The sequence below is a fragment of the Myodes glareolus genome, chromosome 9 (assembly GCF_982192425.1).
Source record: "Myodes glareolus chromosome 9, mMyoGla1.1, whole genome shotgun sequence".
Lineage (NCBI taxonomy): Eukaryota > Metazoa > Chordata > Mammalia > Rodentia > Cricetidae > Myodes > Myodes glareolus.
Window position 1 is genome coordinate 27,634,201 of NC_142034.1, and position 19,092 is coordinate 27,653,292.

At 53.7% G+C, this 19,092-nt stretch overlaps 1 protein-coding gene across 1 annotated transcript; it reads right to left on the minus strand.

Annotated features, from left to right (window-relative positions):
• Positions 1-13,838: 13,838 nt before the first annotated feature.
• Positions 13,839-18,670, minus strand: Dlx3 (distal-less homeobox 3). The gene is made up of 3 exons (XM_048446659.3): positions 18,117-18,670; positions 16,879-17,069; positions 13,839-15,405 (listed from the first exon to the last, which is right to left on the minus strand). Exons 1-3 carry the CDS (start codon positions 18,439-18,441, stop codon positions 15,058-15,060), a joined length of 864 nt encoding a protein of 287 aa, XP_048302616.1. The 5' UTR covers positions 18,442-18,670; the 3' UTR covers positions 13,839-15,057.
• Positions 18,671-19,092: the final 422 nt, after the last annotated feature.

Consider the following 19,092-nt stretch of genomic DNA (forward strand, 5'->3'; position numbering starts at 1 on the left):
CAGTCCCGTCTGAAAAGCCCAGTAGGACACTTTCAGCCAACCCCAAACTAGAAAGAAGCTTGGTTTGGGGTCACAGGGAGGACAGAGGGGCTATCACTGTCAGTGGAAGTGTCTCACCTAGGGACGCCTGCAAGCATTCCTTCTTTGTCACGGCCACTCCCCCAAAGACACAGGGAAGATTTCCCTGTGAGCAGCAAACCGCCACCGAGCAGTGAGGAGTGAAGATGGCCACTGGAAAGACCCTTTCCCTTCCTCCCTTTCAAATCCTCCTCTTGGCCCTTAGACCCTGGCTCCATTTCTCTACGGGGTGGCTGACCCCAGATGGCTCCTCTGGGTCTTCTCTGAGGCCAAGGGCCCTCAGGGTAGCTGTTCCCTGCCACGCAGGCTACACACTCCTCTTTCCACAGAGCAAGATAAGATCTACCGCCTCATCTCGGAAAGCCTCCAAAGGCAGATTAATTGGACAGCCCAACACGAGTCGCGTCGTTAAAACAACAGCCTGGGTTGTAAAGTTAAGTAGCAGTAGTGTAATTGCTCCCTCAGCCAGCGACCAGCTGAGCCTGCGGCACCCCCCTTCCCTTGCCCCCGTGTGCCCCTTGCCAGGGGAAGTGAGCCTCTTTTCCATTTGGGAGCAGGTCCAGTTGCCTCGGACTTCTAGGTGGTGATGGACTGGAGGAATTCCAAGAGGACCAGTGCCTCACCTCCACCTCTCTAGATACTGGGGGAACCATGTGGGTTCTCCCCAGGATGAAGCTCCGCTGGGGGCACTGGATCAACAAAGGAGAGGGAAGCCTGAAGGTAGACTTTGGTCTCCAAAGAGTTCCAGCAGTGATGCTCGCTTTGTGACTTTTGGTGAGTTTCTTAACCTCTCTGTGCTTTATTTCTTACCTCCTCAACAAGAGCGATAACGATAAGATTTGCTTCCCATGGGGTTGTGATGATGAAACGGGATAGTGCTTGTCACAGCCTTGACACGGTGCCTGACTCACAATGAACATTTTATAAATGACCTTCACATATGCCGCCGGAATGACAGGAGGGTGAGTTCCTATAGCCATCTAGTTACCTGCCTCCCCAAGGCAGGGAGGAAGGATGCAGCTGGAAATACACTGGACCACCTCTCAGCCAACACCGTTAGAGAGAAAGGCTCAGGCTAGGTCCCCCCTCGAAGTGGGCAGCGGCTTGCCCAACTGATATCAGTCATATCAGCCTAGGCCGCAGAACTGGCAGGGTGTGTTGGGGGGTATGTGCTACCACTTCCAGGGTCTCAGCCCCAGGAAAGTGGCCTCCTTCTGGGTAACTCACCCCCCCACTCCCCTGTACTATTTTAAGGTATGGCCCCCCATCCACTCCCCTGACCAAATGAGATTCAATTAATTCAATTAAAGCAATTTTGGAAGCAGCTCCTGAAGGCTTTGGATGTGAGATAATTACGAGTAATTTGCTTCTGTGAAGAGGAAAAGGTTACATGGGGTCTAGGGTGGGGAAGGAGGTAGCCCCCTCCTCACCAAATGCACCCAGATCTAGAAGGATTCCACCCGGCAATCTTAGCTGCCCTCCCATTGGCCAAATTGCTTGCAGGTGGGAAGAGGGAGAATGTGGCAGCGGGAGGAGGGCGAGAAGACACTGGAGTGACAGGCTGCCCCTCCTCCATCCCTGAATCCGTTGTGCCTGTGAGAGGTGGGGGTGGGAAGCTCCTCCCTCCCCTCCCCCACGACACTACTGGGCTCCATGGCTGGAGCAGCTGATTACTCAGCCCCAGCCTCCCTGGATTTCGGATGCCTGGGCTTGCCTGTGGGATTGGATCCAGAGGCGATGGAATGTTATCCAGGTAGCTGAGGCCTGTGTAGAGGGAGCTGCGGAGGTCAAGGCCCTTCTAGAATATATAGGGGATATGGGTCAGTAGGGTAGGAACCATTGGAGGTGGACAATAACTGCCGGTTCCCAAGTCTTCTGAGAAGCCCTTTCTGTCCCCTCCCACAATCTCTCCCCTGCTATACTCCAGCCCTTTATGGTTCTGCCTGATGTCTAATTAAAATCCCTTCCATTGCCTTGGTGGCAAATCTACTGTCAGCTTTCTGGCCCCAGAGTCACTAGTTTCTTCCTCCCCAAAAGCATTTTGCAATTTGGTGTTCCTGTCCCCACTCCACTTTACCTGGATAGTTTTTTCCTTGCCAGGCCTCTGGTAGTGTGTAGGGCTGGTGATGAAGGGAGCTGGAGTGCCCCCCCCATTCCTTGGGATCCCATGTTCCAGGACATGATGCTTTAATGATTAAGATGCAAAAGAAAAAGTCACTTATCCAAAAAAGTCTGTCACGTCCCACCTTCCACCTTTGCTCCTCCCATCCCAGAAGGGGTCCCTCAGCTCCTTTTTCTCCCATTGCTTTCAGTGCACCCCTTCTGCCAGCTGCAGGTCTGTTGGAAGTGGGGCCAAGGAGGAATTAATTCCCTCAGTGAGTCCTTGATGGCTGCTGCCTCCATGCCCCAGCCAGCTCAGATCCAGCACAAGTGGAGAAATACAGAGTTCATGTCAACAGGCCGGCCTGAGGACCCTGGGCAACAAGGGGGGAGCCTGAGTTTGGGAGGAAGAGACAATGTCATCCTCAGCTGCATAAATATCCAAAGCCAGCCTGGCCCACATGAGGCTCTGTCAAGGAAGGAGGTGAGAAGCAAGAAAAAGAAAGCTAGAAAAGAGACTGGTGTGTGATAGCATGTGCCTTTAATTCCAGCATTCTGGAGTCCCAGGCCAGCCAGAACTACATAGGGTGCCCCGTCTCAAAAATAAATTAACTAGGGCTGGAGAGATGGCTCAGCAGATAAGAGCACTGGCTGCTCTTCCAGAGGACCCAGGTCCAATTCCCAGCACCCACGTGGCAGCTCACAACTGTCTGTAACTCCAGTTCCAGGGGATCAGATAGCTTCACACCAATGCACATAAAATAAAGTTAAATAAACTATTAAAAATAACAATAAAATAATAAATTAAATAAATATATATCTAAAAAGAAGGGAAAAAACCCTGCAGCTTCTCTCCTCGTTTCTCTGTCTCTCTCTCTCTGTGCAATGTGTGCAGGAACACAGATTTTTTTATTTCGATCCTCTGGTTTTTTTCTCACTCCATCCTTTTCCCTGGCTAATGTTTTCTGGACATGCTTCCCTAGGCGCTGCTGGGGAGGGAGGTTGAATGGCCACAGAAACCCAATAAATTGATGATTTCATTTTCTTTGCTGGTGGAAGCCTTGCCTGCTTCTTTCTCCGAGCTTTGGCTAGAACTCCCGTGCCCAGCTCCTCCCCACACACTTCAGGCTGACTCCCAGATGTGCCCATAGCACTCGGTGCTGCCACTCAAAACTAGTTAAGGTTAAGGGTGGGAGCTTTCTTCTGGACTTCTCCATGGGTCCTTCTATTCCCCTGCTCTGACACCAACTCCAGCCTGAAGGAGGGACAAAGGGACCCAGGGTCCCTGCCTGGCAGAGAAGGCTGTAGGCTTGGAGCCCTGTGTTTGCTACTACTTACTGGGTGACCTGGACAAGTTTCAGACTCTCAGCCAGGCGGTGGTGATGCACGCCTTTAATCCCAGCACTCGGGAGGCAGAGGCAGGCGGAGCTCTGTGAGTTTGAGGCCAGCCTGGTCTACAAGAGCTAGTTCCAGGACAGGCTCCAAAGCCACAGAGAAACCTTGTCTCGAAAAACAACAACAAGAAGAACAACAACAACAACAAAAAAAAAAACAAAAACAAACAAACAAAAAAAGTTGCAGACTCTCTGAGACTCACAGGACTCCCTTTTGCTAGGGATGATGTTACCACCACTCTCCCTTCAAGGCTAGAGTTTTCTAAGGCAGACTCAGAATCTCCCAGCAGACTGCCAGCTCTCCAGGAAACTCTGCTTCCCTGGATCAGATAGGATGTGTTCGGCAGCTTTGTCTGACCTTGAGCTTCTGAGCTGCTGAGCCTGGTCGGGCCAGCCCAGAAAGGGGAAAGGAGTGGACCCCATGGAGGATGGCAGGCTTTCTGATTTGTCTCCCCATGATGCCAGTCCTCAGCTTCTCTGGCTCCCAGATGGAGAGGTGAGCTCCCTTCCAGGGGATGGTGTCCTTCCTCAGATTTCCTCCTGGCCCCCCACCTTTCAGAGCTCAGCAGAGACCTTAGGGCATCGCTTGCCGCTCACTGAAAACTTCTGTCTGCGTCCTCCATTGGCAAGTCCATGACTAAAACACAAGGCACATGATTGAGTCAAGTGTGCTACCCTGCTCTCTTTCTCTGTCCTGCCCCACACGAAGGGAGACAAGATGACTTACAGGCTCCCCCAAGACCCAGGTTGCCAGAGATCACCCTTCCTCCAACCCTGATGTTCCCGTTATGAGGAGGGACTCAGCAGAAAGGAGTGGGCAGAGGAGAGAGTCAGGATGGACAGCTACCCTTCACACCCCTCCCCTTCCCATCAGCCGGGCCTACACAGCCACTGGGCCAATCCCCTCTCCGGACAGAGGAGTTGCTCTAGGTCTCTGCAGGCTGGGGCCTGCCACAGACTACTCCTCCCAGCCCTGGGGCTGTGGGGAATTCTTTGCTCCAACAGATCCTCAGGGAAGCCAGACTGCACGAGGCTCCTGACGTGCCTCTGCCTAACGCCTAACTTCTGTCACATTCCCTGGGCCCAGGGAGATCAGCTGGGTCCACCAAGGCAGGGCCTTCCACCCCTGTGACCCTAGGCCTTTGTCTCACTTCCTCGAGGCTTGGGCCTCCCTTCCCAAACCTGGAATTCTGCCTTAAGACTCAGCTCTGGGCCCTCCCAGCCTTTGGCAACTCCATCTGGAAAAGAAGACATAAGCCCCCTGCTGCTAAGAAAATTTACCTTCTGTCCTAGACAGACTTCATTTTATCATTTGGTCCCCTGGAGTGCAGATGTTCAGCTGAGAGACTTAGGGCAGGGTACTTCATCCTCCTGGGTCTTTATTTCCTCACCTCTGCGTCAGGGCTAATGAGCAAAATGGTGCATCCTGGGGTCAGGGGTTTGGCTCAGTTGGTAGAACACTTTTTTCCTTTCTTTCTTTCTTTCTTTCTTTCTTTCTTTCTTTCTTTCTTTCTTTCTTTCTTCTCTCTCTCTCTCTCTCTCTCTCTCTCTCTCTCTCTCTCTCTCTCTCTTTCTTTCTTTATTTTTTCTGAGACAGGGTTTCTCTGGTTGTCCTGGAACTCACTTTGTAAACCAGGCTGGCCTCAAACTCACAGATACCTGCCTGCCTCTGCCTCACAAATGCTGGGATCAAAGGTGTGCCACACCACTGCCTGGCTCAGCTTACTTTCATATACAACCCTGAACCACCTGCCCAGGGGACGGGGCTTTCCCACATCAATCCTAAGTCAAGAAAATGCTCCACAGACATGCCCAGAGGCCAGTCTGATAAAGGCGACCCCTCAGTTGAGGTTCTCTCTTCCCAGGCGACTCTGGTTTGTGACAGAAACCAACCGCTGCAAGGATACATTTCCACCCTGGGAAGCCAAAGCATTAACAGCTAGGTCCCTGAGTTCAAGTCCATCTCCGTAACCTTGAAGCTCACCTAGACAATGAAGATGATAATGTGTACTTCCTAAGGTTATTGTGGGACTCGGACTGGGTATAACTTAGTAGAGGGGGCACCTGCTTAGCCTGTGAGGATTCCATTCCCAGCCCTCAGGAAAAGGATGGCTCAGCGTGCAAGGGCGCCTGCCCCTCCCAAGCCTGACACCCTGAGTTCAACCCCAGGACCCACACGGCAGAAGAAAAGCAGCTCCTGAATGTTGACTTCTGACCTCGGCGTCGTCACGTGGGAGCTCACACATGAATAAATGAATACATTCAATAAAAATATCTTTTAAAAACTCCACAGAGCGCTGCACTCTAGTGACTGCTGAGCAGGAGAATTTAGCTCCGCGAGTCTCACCCAGGCCCCTGCACCTCATCATTCTCTGCTCCAGAGCCTGCTCCAAGCACATGTCTCTGTGTGGTGACCCACTGTGAGCAGAGCTGCAATGTGGGCAGGCTCCCTCAGACTGTGTGTGTGTGTGTGTGTGTGTTTGCGTGTGTGTGTTTTTGCGTGTGTGTGTTTTTGCGTGTGTGTTTGCATGTGCGTGTGTGTGCGTGTATGTGTGTGTATGTTTGCGTGTGTGTTTGCATGTGCGTGTGTGTGCGTGTATGTGTGTGTATGTGTGTGTATGTTTGCGTGTGTGTGTTTGTGTGTGTGTGTGTGTGTGTGTGTGAACCGCTTTGTGATGAGGGGTGGCGGGTCCATAGGAGGTGGCTAAGGGAAAGGTCCTTCTGTACTTCCAGGACAGTCCACAGGGTCTAAGGAGGATGGCTCCCAGGAGGTGAGGCCCAGCCTGAAGGGCATAGCTAACACTGAGCCCACTGACTTCCTTTACTTAATTATTATTGGTTTTTTCAAGACAGGATTTCTTTGTGTAACAATCTTGGCTGTCCTTGAACTCATTCTGTAGACCATGCTGGCCTCAAACTCACAGTTCTGCCCACCTCTGCCTTCCAAGTGCTGGGACAAAAGGTGTGCTCCACCACAGCCCAGCATTTTTTTTTTAAATTATTTTGTTTGGGGACAGAGCCTTCAAGTGTAGTCCAGGCTACTCTCAACCCACAGCCTACCTACATCCTCCTTCTAAGAGCTGAGATTACGGGTCTGTGCCACCATATCAGCCCGACTTCTTCATTTCGGAAACATCTCCCTGCCTCTACCCCAGGACACTCACACGAGACATGGGAGAAGGGAAGAGCAAGTGTTTTCTTTGGTATTTGATTGACACCTAGAAATTCTGAGGATTCTACAAAATTGAACACACATACATGAACACACACGTGTGCGCGCACACACACCTAAGATAAGGAGACTTAATATGGTGGCCAAATACAGGATACATATGAAACCTCAGTAACAGTTCTCTAGTATGGCAGTAAAAGAAGAAAAGTATCCCTTTTATCAGGGAAATAAATGTAAAACAGCAAGCTACTGTCAGGGTACACCCCTGGCTCCTACTGTTGACCTTTCTGCTGGTCCCAGGATACAGCCCTTCCTAAGTGACTGTCCCTTCACTGCAGCTGAAGCCCAGCAGGTTTACACTGGAATCAAGAAAGCCCTTTCACCGTAGAAGGGAGAAATCTTTTTAGAATTTATGCTCACATGCATGCTCAATTGTGTGTGTGTGTGTGTGTGTGCGCGCGCGCACGTGCACATGCATACATGGGCATGCGTGTGCAAGCATGCATGAGTGCTGTGTGTGTGTATTTGCAGGCACAGGTATGCTAGGACTTTTGGCAGTCAGTTCTCCCTGTCCCTCTTGTTTTTCCAGGCTAGCTGGCATTCCACATGGACACCCATCGTTAAAGCATTGGTTAGTGTCAGGAATCAAACGCGGGTCCTCCAGCTTGTGTGGCAAGCTCTTCTAGCCACGGAGTCACGTGACCAGCCACATAAAGAAGAATTCTATGGAAGGCCACCTTCCACAGAGGCGGAGGACCCATCTCTGAACGTCCATTGAGGGTGCTAAGACTTCCCTAGGGTCTGTGGGAGTGTCTGGATTGCCCATAGATGACTTAATAGAAAAGTGACAGCGGTCTGAGCTCTCAGCATGGTGCCAAGCTGTGTGCCAAGCCCTTCCTTTGCATCCGTGTGCTATCTCATTTTATTTCCTTAGCAGTCCTAAAAGAGAGAGATGATTAGCTTCATTTTATAGGCGAGTGAAAGCCTGGTTCAGAGAGGGCAAGTGACTGGCCTGAGGTCACACAGCCTCAGGTATCTCACCTGTAAGATGGGATCATAATGGCACAGGTACTTATCAGGATCCAATAAGACGGAGCTCAGGAAAGCTCTTGGCACAGAAGCTGGGTGCCTGGCACACAGTAGGTCCTTACTGAGTCCTATCCAGCACTTTGGAGCAGTTTCTTCTGCTTCCTTGCTACCAGCCTGCCCCCTGCCCCCTGCCCCCTCAGGCCTACACACTCCTCTGGCTGCCCCTGCTCCCTGAACGGAGGTTGTCTCATTCTTCCCTCTTCTGCCATTGGTGATTCCTGAGCTCAGGGCACAACCAACTGGCCCCGGGGGTGGGTGTGTGACTGTGCCACACGCGTTGCATGACGTGGCCGGGTGCCCTCAGTGTGGCGCACAGGGAAGGGTACGCTGTTGCTGTTTGCCAGGTGCGAGGTGAACTGCCTGGGGGAGGGGGAGGGGACGCCCCTCCCTCACAGCAGCTGATCCTCAGGGTGTGGAACCTTTTGCTTACTCAGCAAACAGTAACAGTCCTGCGCTGATTTGCCCTGGGAGACAACCCAGGAATTTGGGCCCACAGGCCCCGCCCCGCCTCCTGTTGGGTCCCCTTCTCAGGCTGCCCCCTTCCTGGGTGCCCTCAGCTTCTCCTCACCTTGAGTAGAGAGCAGCCCCTTCCCTAGTGCGGGGGGGGGGGGGGGAGCTCAGCATACTAGGACTCTCCCAGGCTTCACCAGGTCAGTGTCCTGATCTTGCACCCTCAGGCAGCTTCTATGGCTCTCTAGCCCTCTGGCTGACTGAAGAAAGCTTTCCAGGGAGCTGTCACGGGTTGAGCACCCACTCAGAGCAGACTGCGGAGATGTAGCGGGGTACAGGGGGCTCAGCCCTCAGAGCTCTCTCTGTCTTTCCTTTTCTATGTGAGCTCAGGTAAGTGGCACGGTCTGTCTGTGCCAGCTTCCTGATCAGAGGCCCAGCGAGGATGAGGAGCCGTCTCTACTCCTCAGTTACACAGGACGGTGACCCTGAATCCCGTTTCCCTCCTGTCATCTGGATAACCCCCAACAGCCTGCCGAAAGAGGCAGTCATCACTGGCCCCTCCCACTCTGGCAGCGCCCACCCCCAGCTAATGCTGAGAGGGGGCCTGCCTGAGGGTTCTGAGGCTCTCCACCTAATTGAGCTCATCCCCCAGGCTCTGTGGGCATCCTGATACTCCAGCTGTGCAAGACACCTCCTGGGGTGGTACCCAAGACCCTGCCCTGGAGTCTGCCCGCTTGCTTTCTGCCTCCAGCTCTGGCTCCAGGATGTGTATAGAAAGGATCTCTCAAGCCTGGTGGTGGTGGCGCACACCTTTAATCCCAGCACTCGGGAGGCAGAGGCAGGTGGAGCTCTGTGAGTTCGAGGCCAGATTGGTCTACAAGAGCAAATTCCAGGACAGACTCCAAAGCTACAGAACAACCCTGTTTCAAAAAACAAAAAGCAAAACAAAAAACAAAAACAAAAAACCAAAAGAAAGAAAGAAAGAAAGAAAGAAAGAAAGAAAGAAAGAAAGAAAGAAAGAAAGGAAGAAAGAAAGATTTTCTCCTTCTTGGCCTGCAATTCTCCCCAGGGTGGACAGAACCACAGCAAAGCCCAAGCCTGTGCTCCGAACTGGAGGGACCATGCTGGCTCTCTCAGAGCTGAGCAAGGAGAGGCCTAGACAGAATCTCTGACTTGGTGTGAGAAGCATGTCTGAGAGACAGAGGAGAAAAACTGGCTAGGGACTGAGGTTCAAGTTCATGGAGGACCTTCTGGAAGAGGAGGTGCTGGGCTCCGTGGAGGACAGCTTGCCTTGTCTTCATCCTTAACTTCTTGACCCACACTGCTCCCTCAGCCTCCTGCTTCCTCCTCCTGCTCCTACCCCACCAGAGCCCATGCCCACTCTCCTGCTGCCCTTCTCCTCTGGGCTGACAGAGGAATCTCAGCTCCAAGCACTTTTTGGCCTCTGAGCCTACCAGTCTGGGGCGGTGGGGTGCTGTAAACAGCTTATTACAGTGATTAAACTGCACTTAAAGCTAAAAAAACAGAGGCCTGTTGGGTCTCCCCCCACCTCAAGTGTGCTCTCCCTTCCCATCGGATCCACTCTGGGCTTGGTAATCCAGCAGGGGCCCCCACGCAGGAGCTGGGTAGCAGGATCCTTGCTCCAGTACACAGAACTGCCCCCTTTTCATTCATAGGGTGTCAGTCTATGGGGCTTTGCAGGAGGAGAGGGCAAATTGTAGGCTGCCATGGGAAAGGTGTATGGATACTGGATTGGAGGGCTCTCTAAGATCTCTCAGCACCTAGGACCCTCCTCTGGGTCAGGATTATGACAATCCTTCTCATTCACTTCCCCAAGAGTTGCTTCCTCCACCCAGAGGACCGGGGCCTTTCCTTCTCCAAGTTCAAGGTGTCAGGGCAGCTATTGACCCACCCGAGGGGCTGGAAACAGTCAGAACATCACTTTTAATGATCTCAGCATCCAGGAAGGATCCAGGATCTTCTGAGCCTGGTCCTTGCCTCCTGGGCTTTCGCCTGACATCACTTGGGATTCAGTCTTCTGCTTCTCTATTAGGTCTTGTTCCTTTCCATCCCATGGAGTTAGGGGAGCCTTGTGGAAGCCCATGTCGTCACAGGGCATGTGCCCACCATTCCAGACGCTGCTCAGACTACCCCTTCTCTCTCTGGTGCAGCCTTTCAAAGCTTCCTTCCCATCTGCCCCAGCTTCCCCAGCTGTCTGTGTCTGACACACAGCTCAGGAAACAACGGCTGGCCTTTTTTGCAAGCACCCAGAGTTGGTGGATCAGCCAGTGTGGCAATGCAGAGCTGGCCAGTCAGCCAGTGTTATGAATGAGATTAGGTCCAAGGCTGAATGGAGAACAGGACAAGTCAGATTGCCAGTAGCCGCTTCCATTCACTAAGCAGGTTCCGCGAGGGCTGGGTGCCCTGTTAAGCATTTTACTTAGATTATCCCCCTTAATCTTCCCCACAGCTCTGCTGGTTGGTAGGATCATCCCTATATTACAGGTGAGGAGACCTAAGTTCAGAGAGGTTAAGTGACTAGGCCAGGGCCACACAGCCAGTAAACTCACGAAGACAGGATCCAAAAGACTCCAGAGTACACATTCCTGACCACAACATTTAGCTTTTCTTAGGGTTTTCCTGGAGGAAGAAGGCTGGCCCTTCCTTCCCTTAGACCTCTCTGGGGAGAAGCCTGCTGAGGGCTGACCACGTGGGACAAGTTGGTGGAGTTAGGGTCACCTTTTAGACTCTGCCAGCGCTTTACCGTTGACTGACAGAAAAAGTCCATTCAGAGAACTCGTTCTCTGTGGAGACCTGGGTTCAAATCCCAGCTCTGTCTTGGATTTGTTGTGTGACCTCCACAGACTTTTCAGCCTTGACTTTCATTTTTGCCCTCTTTTGGTTTTGGTTTCCCAGACAGGGTTTCTCTGTGCACCCTGGCTGTCTTGGAACTCGCTCTGTAGACCAGGCTGACCTCAAACTCAGAGATCCACCCGCCTCTACGCCTCTACTGGGATTAAAGGCGCGTGCCACAGTGCTACCTGGTTCATTTTCTCCCTCCCGACCCCTTTTGGTTTGTTTGTTTGTTTGAGGCAGGTTCTTACTATGTAGCTCAGGATAGCCTTGAATTCATTATGTAGCTCAGGCTGGCCCTGAATTCATTATTTAGTCCAGGCTGACCTAAATTCTCAAATCTTCTGTTGCAACCTCCAGAGATCTGGGATTACAGACCTGAACCACTATGCCCAGACTTCTCTTTTTCCTTCCCCTCCTCCTTTTCTTTTTTGGTGCTAGGTGTGGAATCCAAGCCTTCATGTATGTTAAGCATCAACTCTACTATTGCTGGAACCTCAGTTTTCCCAGTTGAAAAGTGGGCACTATCCCACTCATCTGCCAAGCTATTGCTCACCAGGTAATTTACCAAATGCCACCTGTTATATAACATCAAGATCTCAGAAGGCAGCAGCCCTCAGGCAGACTGGGGTTCCCTAGCCTGCCCCTTCATCCCTGTAGATTGCCCAGAAACAATGTGTGTAGTCAGGCAGCACCTGGAAGAAGGGTGGGCTCTGGAGTCCCACCTTGGCATGCTGCCAGGTCCCTCCCCCAAGCTTTTGTCCCCACAGGGCTCCTCATCAGTGTGGGTGAAGGGCAAGCTGACCCCTGGCCTAGAGGTGGGCCAGGGGGTGAGGAAAGGAGGAAGGGGAGGTCAGGGGTGGAGCTGACCCCGCGGGAGGTCACCTGGGCAGTTAATCCAGCCTGACAGAGCTGGGATGAGCTGGGAGGAATTAGGCCCTTACAACACCCTTACCCTTTCATCCGTCACCGCCTGCCCGCCCGCCCAGCCTCCCTCCTTCCTTCCTCTCTCTGCCCTTTTCTCCTCTCTCCCTCCCTTTGCTGGCAGCCCAGCCCTAATAAAATGCAGTGTCTCCAGCGAGTCTGCCCGGCTGCCGCCTTGCTGCTCCTGCCTGCACGCAGCCCTCAAACCAAAAGCTCAACGCAGCCCCGCCTGGCAGCTGCCAGCTTAACCCTTGCCAGTCCAAGTCAGTCACATGGGCGTGGCCTCCTCCCAGGCTGGCTTGCAGAATGGTTGAGGCCTACTTGGAGAGGTACAGGCCAGGGAAGGGGCTGAGGTCCTGTCCTGAGGACAGGGCTTCTGTGTGGCATGCGAGGGGCCCTCGCTCTGTCTTCTCATCTGTACCGTGTCTCGCTCCATAGGCCCCCAGAGTCTCTGTCTGACTGGGCACTTAGACAGGGTGGTGGTTCCAGGCTGAGTTTGGTCACAGTGGCTGCTGAGTGTGTCCTGACTTTCTAAACAAGAATGCTTCTGTGCACAAATGTGTGAATGTATGTGTGTGTGTGATAGGGGAACCTGAGTGTGTTCTACACTTGTGTATTGGGGGGCCTAGCTCTCTTTAGTTTATTATGTTAGTGTGATGTTCACCTGCCTCAGGTGTGTGTGTGTGTGTGTGTGTGTGTGTGTGTGTCTGTGTGTGTGTGTGTAAGGGATGTCATTTTCCTCAAAAGGTAATGATTTTTCTGGTGGGACTTCATGTACGTGTGACAAGAGATATCACTATGTGTCTGTCAGATAGAAAGCTTCATAGTGTACATCTATGCCACCTCCTGGTGCACTCTGCGCCGCACACACACACACACACACACACACACGCACACACGTGCTCACATATTCATTCTCCTCTCAGAAGCCTTGGAGTTGGGATCAGGAAGCAGGGGTCAGCATTTCCAGCATAGGCAGTCACTGACAGCATCTAGATTATGGGCCAGGACCACACCCTTCCCAAGAAGGCAAACACAGACCCCCTCCCCCATCTCATGGCTTCCCAATCCCAGTCTTAGGTTCCACCAGCTATAGGACCAGTACCTCCTGTCGGCTGGCCCCCCTCTCACCTGAGCTAAAAGGGATAGACAGGTGGGTGAGGGGCTGGGAGTGCCTGGGCGTGGAGGCAGGGGGTTTTACACGCATGTGCAAGCATGTCCATGTGTGAGCTCAAGATCAAAGTGCAGCCCCGAGGTGACCTGGCAACGGCGGTGGTGGTGGCAGAGGGCAGCTGACTGACGGAGAACGCCAAGCCACCAAGCAGAGTGGAGTCAGGGAGGCCTTGGTTGGGAGCCTCCACCCAGGCCTGCTCACAATGTGGATAGCCACAGGATCAGGAGCACCTGCCCTCTCCCCATCTCAGCCTCCCCTAGGAGCTCAGAGGGCTCCCCTCAGAACTGCCTGCCACTAGTCGACAGTTCAAAGAGCACTGGGGTTATTTTCTTCTTCTTCTTTTTTTTATTTTATTAACATTATATATAAAGACTGGTCCAGTAAGAAAGCAGAAATGAGAAGGCTGGGGAGGGGTGGGAGCTGGCTTCATTCCTGTCCCCTTGGGGTGGGACTCGGAGACCCACCACATCTCTCCTTACTGCTGCACCTCCTACGAAACCCAAATCCAGTAGGAGCCCACATCCCTCTTTCGGCTTGCAACACACAGGGAGATTGGTCCAGGAGGAACAGGGTCACATAAATAGGAAACCACAAGGGAGGAGGCTGCTTCTCTTGGTTGCTCTTTTTAAAAAAAACAACAACAACAAAAAACACATACTATATATATAACTACAGTCTTTTACCTCTCCTTTTCTTCGATGTCTTTACCACATCAGGGGCAGAAGAAAGTTAGCTTTGTGGGAATGCCTGGGCCAGGGAGAGGCACTACTGGTACCAGCCCTCTGAGCAGCCAGCCTCACCCCAAGGCACTGAGTCCTAGGCTTCCTCTGTCTCCTGACTCCTTGCTTGCATCCTGCAGCTGAGGGGAAGCAACCCCTTTCCAAAGCTGCGGTGAAGGGAGTGTTTGGGGATGTGTCTTGCCTGGTGTATCTCTGCAGAGAGTTGGGGTTTGACCCCCCAGACTGCCAGCTTACTGGTAGAAAAGGAAGGGGTGATGGGGGTGGGGGGCAGGGGCAGGGCAGAGCAGAGCTGCCTGCCCGGTGGGTGAGATGAGTGGGATTTGGTCCTAACTGTTAACAATGCCCTTAGTTGTCCTATGCTTCAACAGCTTTTAAAACCAGAGTTGTGCAAAGTCCTGTACATGGAAGAAGAAATGGGGTCCTTAGGAAAAACACACATGGGTGGCCCTTCTCCCCAGGGAAGGGGCGGAGAGAAGGCTCCTTTAACTCTTCCCTGGACATTAAATGGTTTCCTCATTGGGGGGAGTTTTCTTTGGTTTAACTCTCAAATCTTATATGAGGGCTAGGTTAGCCCCCCACCTTGAGGATCAGCCATGATGCGGTTTCCAATGTCTTTCAAAGACTGGCTCAAGAGTGGCTTCGTTGCCCCGGTGACTTAGGTCTGGCAGTGCTGGAATCCACGGTCCCTCGTGCCCCAGGGCAGGCCGGACCTGCAGATACTCCGTCTCTCCCTTTTGGAGGTCTCTACTGTGTCAGAGAGGCTGGAAGGTGATGAGACATCTGGAGACAATGCCGGTTCCTGGGGCAGAGAGCGTGTGCTGTCTCCACCGGAGCGAAATGCCTCGATATCTGGAGGGCACCCCAGTCTAAGCAGGAGGAGGGAGGTTGGTTTAGGGGGGCACCCTTGGTCCATGCATATCTCATCTGGAGGTTCTTGGGTCCCTGGAAGGGACAAGGGAGGGGGAAGGGAGTCTTTCCCCTGTGCCCCTGGATGATTCCTGAGTGTCGCTAGGATAGGGCACCTTCTGCCTGGTCCTGGGAGGGGGTCCTTCGTGGGGGGCGGGGCTCAGGCCAGGTGGGTGCTCAGTACACAGCCCCAGGGTTAGGTGGGGGCCCCGGGGAGGCATGGTGCAGGGTAGCCGGCTGAGGTGGCTGTTGCTGTAAGTGGGGTCCGCTGAGGTTCTGTGCGTGGTACCAGGAGTTGGTGGGGTCGTCCAGGTAGTTGGGGGAGGCACTGTACGGGAGCGGTGGGGGCAGTTGGTTGCGGGTAGGGGCTGGAGTGGAATGGGAAGACGTGTCCCAGAGGGCGGGTGACGGCGGAGAGTTGCAGGCCATGGAGTCGCTATTGTTGGGGCTGTGCTCCAGCGGCACCTCCCCGTTCTTGTAGAGCTTTTTGAACTTGGAGCGGCGGTTCTGGAACCAGATTTTCACCTGGACAGAATAAGAAAAGAGCAAGTAGTTAGCCTCTCTGGGATGCCAAAAGGAAACCCCACAGGGAGCCCAGTACCCAGCCTCTAGGGAAAACTAGGCAAAACACGCCAGGGCCTCCACTCCCAAGCCAGCGTCTTTCTTTCCAGCTGGAAAAGAACTGCGGCTTGGAACATTCTACTGGTCCCGTCTTCTGCCACTTCCGAAGTGCGACCTTAAGCAGGTTACTTAACCTCTCTGGCCTCACCTTCCTCTCATTGCAAAATGGGGGCCGTGACAACACTATCACCTATCTCAAAGGGTCACTGTAAGGCTCGAGAAGGTTAAGACACAAAGAATTCTGAAATGGTCTACTATACAGCAAACCCTCAATAAAAAGACACCCTAAGTGAGACCTGGGCAGTTTGTGGTATTTTGCCCCACATCAGAGGCCCTAAGCTGAGGTTCACAGATACACAGCGACAAACACACACCCACACAGGTATCTCCATACTCAGCGACATACCCACTCACAGCCTCACACAGCCACCAGACGGTAAAGCTATAAATGCAGGCAGATACACCCAGATAAGCACCCACAACATGAGCACCCTCATTCACACACAGGGTTCTCGGGGGGCTCTGGTTGGGTATTGGGAGTGACCCAGGGACTCGGGAGCAGGTGAACCTGAGTTCCCTAAATTTCCCCTGGGATATCTCCCCCTCCGCCTGCCTCTCTCCACCCCATGACTGGCACAAACAATGAATCAGCTCTTCCCCAGGTGACCCAGATCCCCGATGGACCAGGCCCCACGCAGCCCAGCCGCAACCAAGGCCAGCCTGTCAACACCTGTAGAGAGCCAGGCACCCAACATTCCTCCCCAGAGCAGTGAGACTTCTTGGTGTTTAGGGGATGGGTAAAGGGGTGGCGGGACACTCCCACCTTCTGACTCTACGTCCTTTTGTTTGGGAACCTCTCGGCCTGACTTTGGGCAGAGGCATTTGGGTGCAAAGCAAGGCCGTGTTTTTACACAAGCGTACATTTTTGTGTATGTGCTAACCGGGGCTCCATCACAGATACATGCCTTCTGTTTGCAAAATGACCCTTAAAGGACTTCCCTCACTCCTTACAGTTTCCTGGCTTGTTGCCTGTTTGCCCCCCACCCCTTTGTCTGGGAGAGAGAAAACTCCTGTGTCCTGTAATATTGCTGAGGGCCTTGGGAGCTGGGAGTTCTGGGGTGCAGGGGAGGACATCTCTCTGTGACAGACATACATAGTTGCATAAGTTCACAAGGATGCACACTGCACCCGTCTACACTTGTTACTGTAAAAACCTTTCAACAAACGCTGAGACTTTTCGACCCACAGGCAAAAGCCGCTGCAGTCTGCTGAGGCGCGGGGGTTGGGGGGTACTTAAAAGCCCAGTCAGGCTCATAGGTACCCCTGTCGCTCACGCTCCCATCTGCCCCCAGGGACTCTTGAGCTTTCAGTACTAACCTGTGTTTGTGTGAGGCCCAGCTGTGCAGCTAGCTCGGCGCGCTCGGGCAAGGCCAGATACTGGGCTTTCTGGAAACGGCGCTGCAGGGCAGCCAGCTGATAGCTGGAGTAGATGGTGCGTGGCTTTCGGACCTTCTTGGGTTTGCCATTCACCATGCGTACCTCAGCTTCCGGCTCCTCTTTCACCGACACTGCAAGAAGGAACGCACCAGCTTAGCCTCGGCCTGGGACCCCGCACTCTCCAAGATCCCCCTCTGTCAAACGCCGCACCCTCCGACCCACTGATTTCCCCGGGACTTCTTTGGAGAAGCGTTGTGCCGCCCTCGCCTAGGGAGGGAACCGCGGCGACCCAGCCGGACGGGCGGCCGCCCACGACTCGGCGCTCCCAGCTCCGCACCCCGGCCCCGGAGAGCCGGCCCCGGCGCCAGCAAGCGACTGGGCGAGAACCGCGCGGCTTCGCTCAGGACGCATTCCCGGCTCAGCTTCTCGTCTGCGGACCGTCCTCTAGTGACCCACTTAACCGGCGGTGGCGTCTCCCACTCCTTCCAGTCCGCCCATTCCCTTTTAATAAGCTTCCTACTTGAGGATAATTTGCTTCAGAAAAAAATGCAAGGATGGTACAGGCATTCTCTCAATTTTTCCTTTCTCTGTTTTCTTTTTCTTCCTCCCCCCCCCAGACTTCCTTTCTCTTCTTTTTCTTTCTTTTTCCCTTCCCTTTTTTCCTTCCCTCTGCTTTCTTCCGTGCTCTTCCTTACTGTCCTCCCCACATTTGTTTCTCTCTATCCCCACCTCTCTCTTTCCGCATCTCTACTTCTCAGTCTCTCCTCCCTCCGTTTCTGTGACTTCTTTGGGTCTTTCTCCACGTGCCCTTCGCTACTCGGGGTCTCCGGAGACGGAGTCCAGAGGAAGAGCCCCCGGAGCCGACTCCCATCAAGTTTCCAAGCCATCGCGGGGCTGCCGACTCAAGTGCCCGCAGGACAGCAGCATCGAAGCTTTTCCCCCATTACCCAGAACGCGCTTTCTGTGTCCCCAACTTCCCCGGAATCTCCAGGAGACCCCGGCGCACAATGCCGCACATACTGTCGCCTATCCTCTCTGGGGGTCATCTAACCCAACTCCTTCAAACTCTTCTAATTCTTACCCTCGAGGATTCCCTAGATTTTAGCTCCCATCCCCAGACTTCTCGCTTGGGGACCTTCCAGTGTCTCACACCCTCTCCACAACCCCAGCGTTCTCACCTGGGTCCTGGGCAGGCAGCGGCTGCTCCCGGTACGCTCCATACTGCCTGTAGGAGCCCCCGTAGGTATATTCCGACTTGGGCGAGTAAGCGCCGGTGCCAGCGAGCCCATTGAGATTGAACTGGTGGTGGTAGGTGTAGGGGTTCACCGTCTGACCGTAGGGCTGGCCCGAGTAGTAGTCATGCTGGGGAGCGCTGTAATAACCCAGGTCAGTGACTGAAGACTCGGGCAGGGTAGGCGAGTCCTTGGAGCCCGCATGGCAGCTGAGCGAGCTGGAGATGTCGGTGAGGATGCTGCTGAGCTTGCGATCGAAGGAGCCGCTCATGCTGGCGGGCGCCGCAGCTCCCCAGGCCTCTTCTGAGGAGCGCGGAAGCGGGCGGATAGGAACGCCGGGTAGGCGGAGGAGCCCAGGTGGGATGTGTGTCCAGAGGGCGAGGGCAGGGCCTGGTCGCGTCTGGGGGAGGGGGTGGCCGAAGGGCGCTTAGACCATTGCCGGCCGTCGGTCAGTCGCTGCGTGCCTCTCTCCGCGTCCCAAGCCACAGTCAAATGCTGCCAGCTCCGCCCGGCCAGCCGGTTATAGACTCAATTTGGAGTCGCAGAGGGAGGCTCCTGCGCGCTGATTGGCTGCAAGTCTTGCCTTCGAGGCAAAACATGCTCGCGCTTTCTCACTGGCTCCCCCAACCCTCTTTGTTGTTACCCCAAATGCACACACACACACACACACACACACACACACACACACACACACAGAGACCACCGCCGCCACCACCACCACCACGTTTCTCCTGCGCTCAAGCCCAGAAAAATCCTCTGAAGCGGGGGTGTGTGTGTGGAGGGGTTGGTTGTGCAGAGCCCCCGGGATTAACCCGTCTGTTTTCGTGGCTAGGGGTGGGCTTAGGTGAGATTGGAAGGAGGGGAATTTGTCCATTGGGTATCTGTGAAAGGAGGTGGTCCTTGGTGATGTATGTGTGTACTA

What these genes read in the sequence shown, in the direction of transcription:
- Dlx3 (XM_048446659.3), bottom strand. Translation starts at nt 18,441, where the DNA reads ATGAGCGGCTCCTTCGATCGCAAGCTCAGCAGCATCCTCACCGACATC. An exon ending in GCTGCCTGCCCAGGACCCAG is followed by an intron (nt 17,070 to 18,116) that starts GTGAGAACGCTG and finishes TCCTTCTTGCAG; the next exon opens with TGTCGGTGAAAGAGGAGCCG. An exon ending in TGGGCCTCACACAAACACAG is followed by an intron (nt 15,406 to 16,878) that starts GTTAGTACTGAA and finishes TATTCTGTCCAG; the next exon opens with GTGAAAATCTGGTTCCAGAA.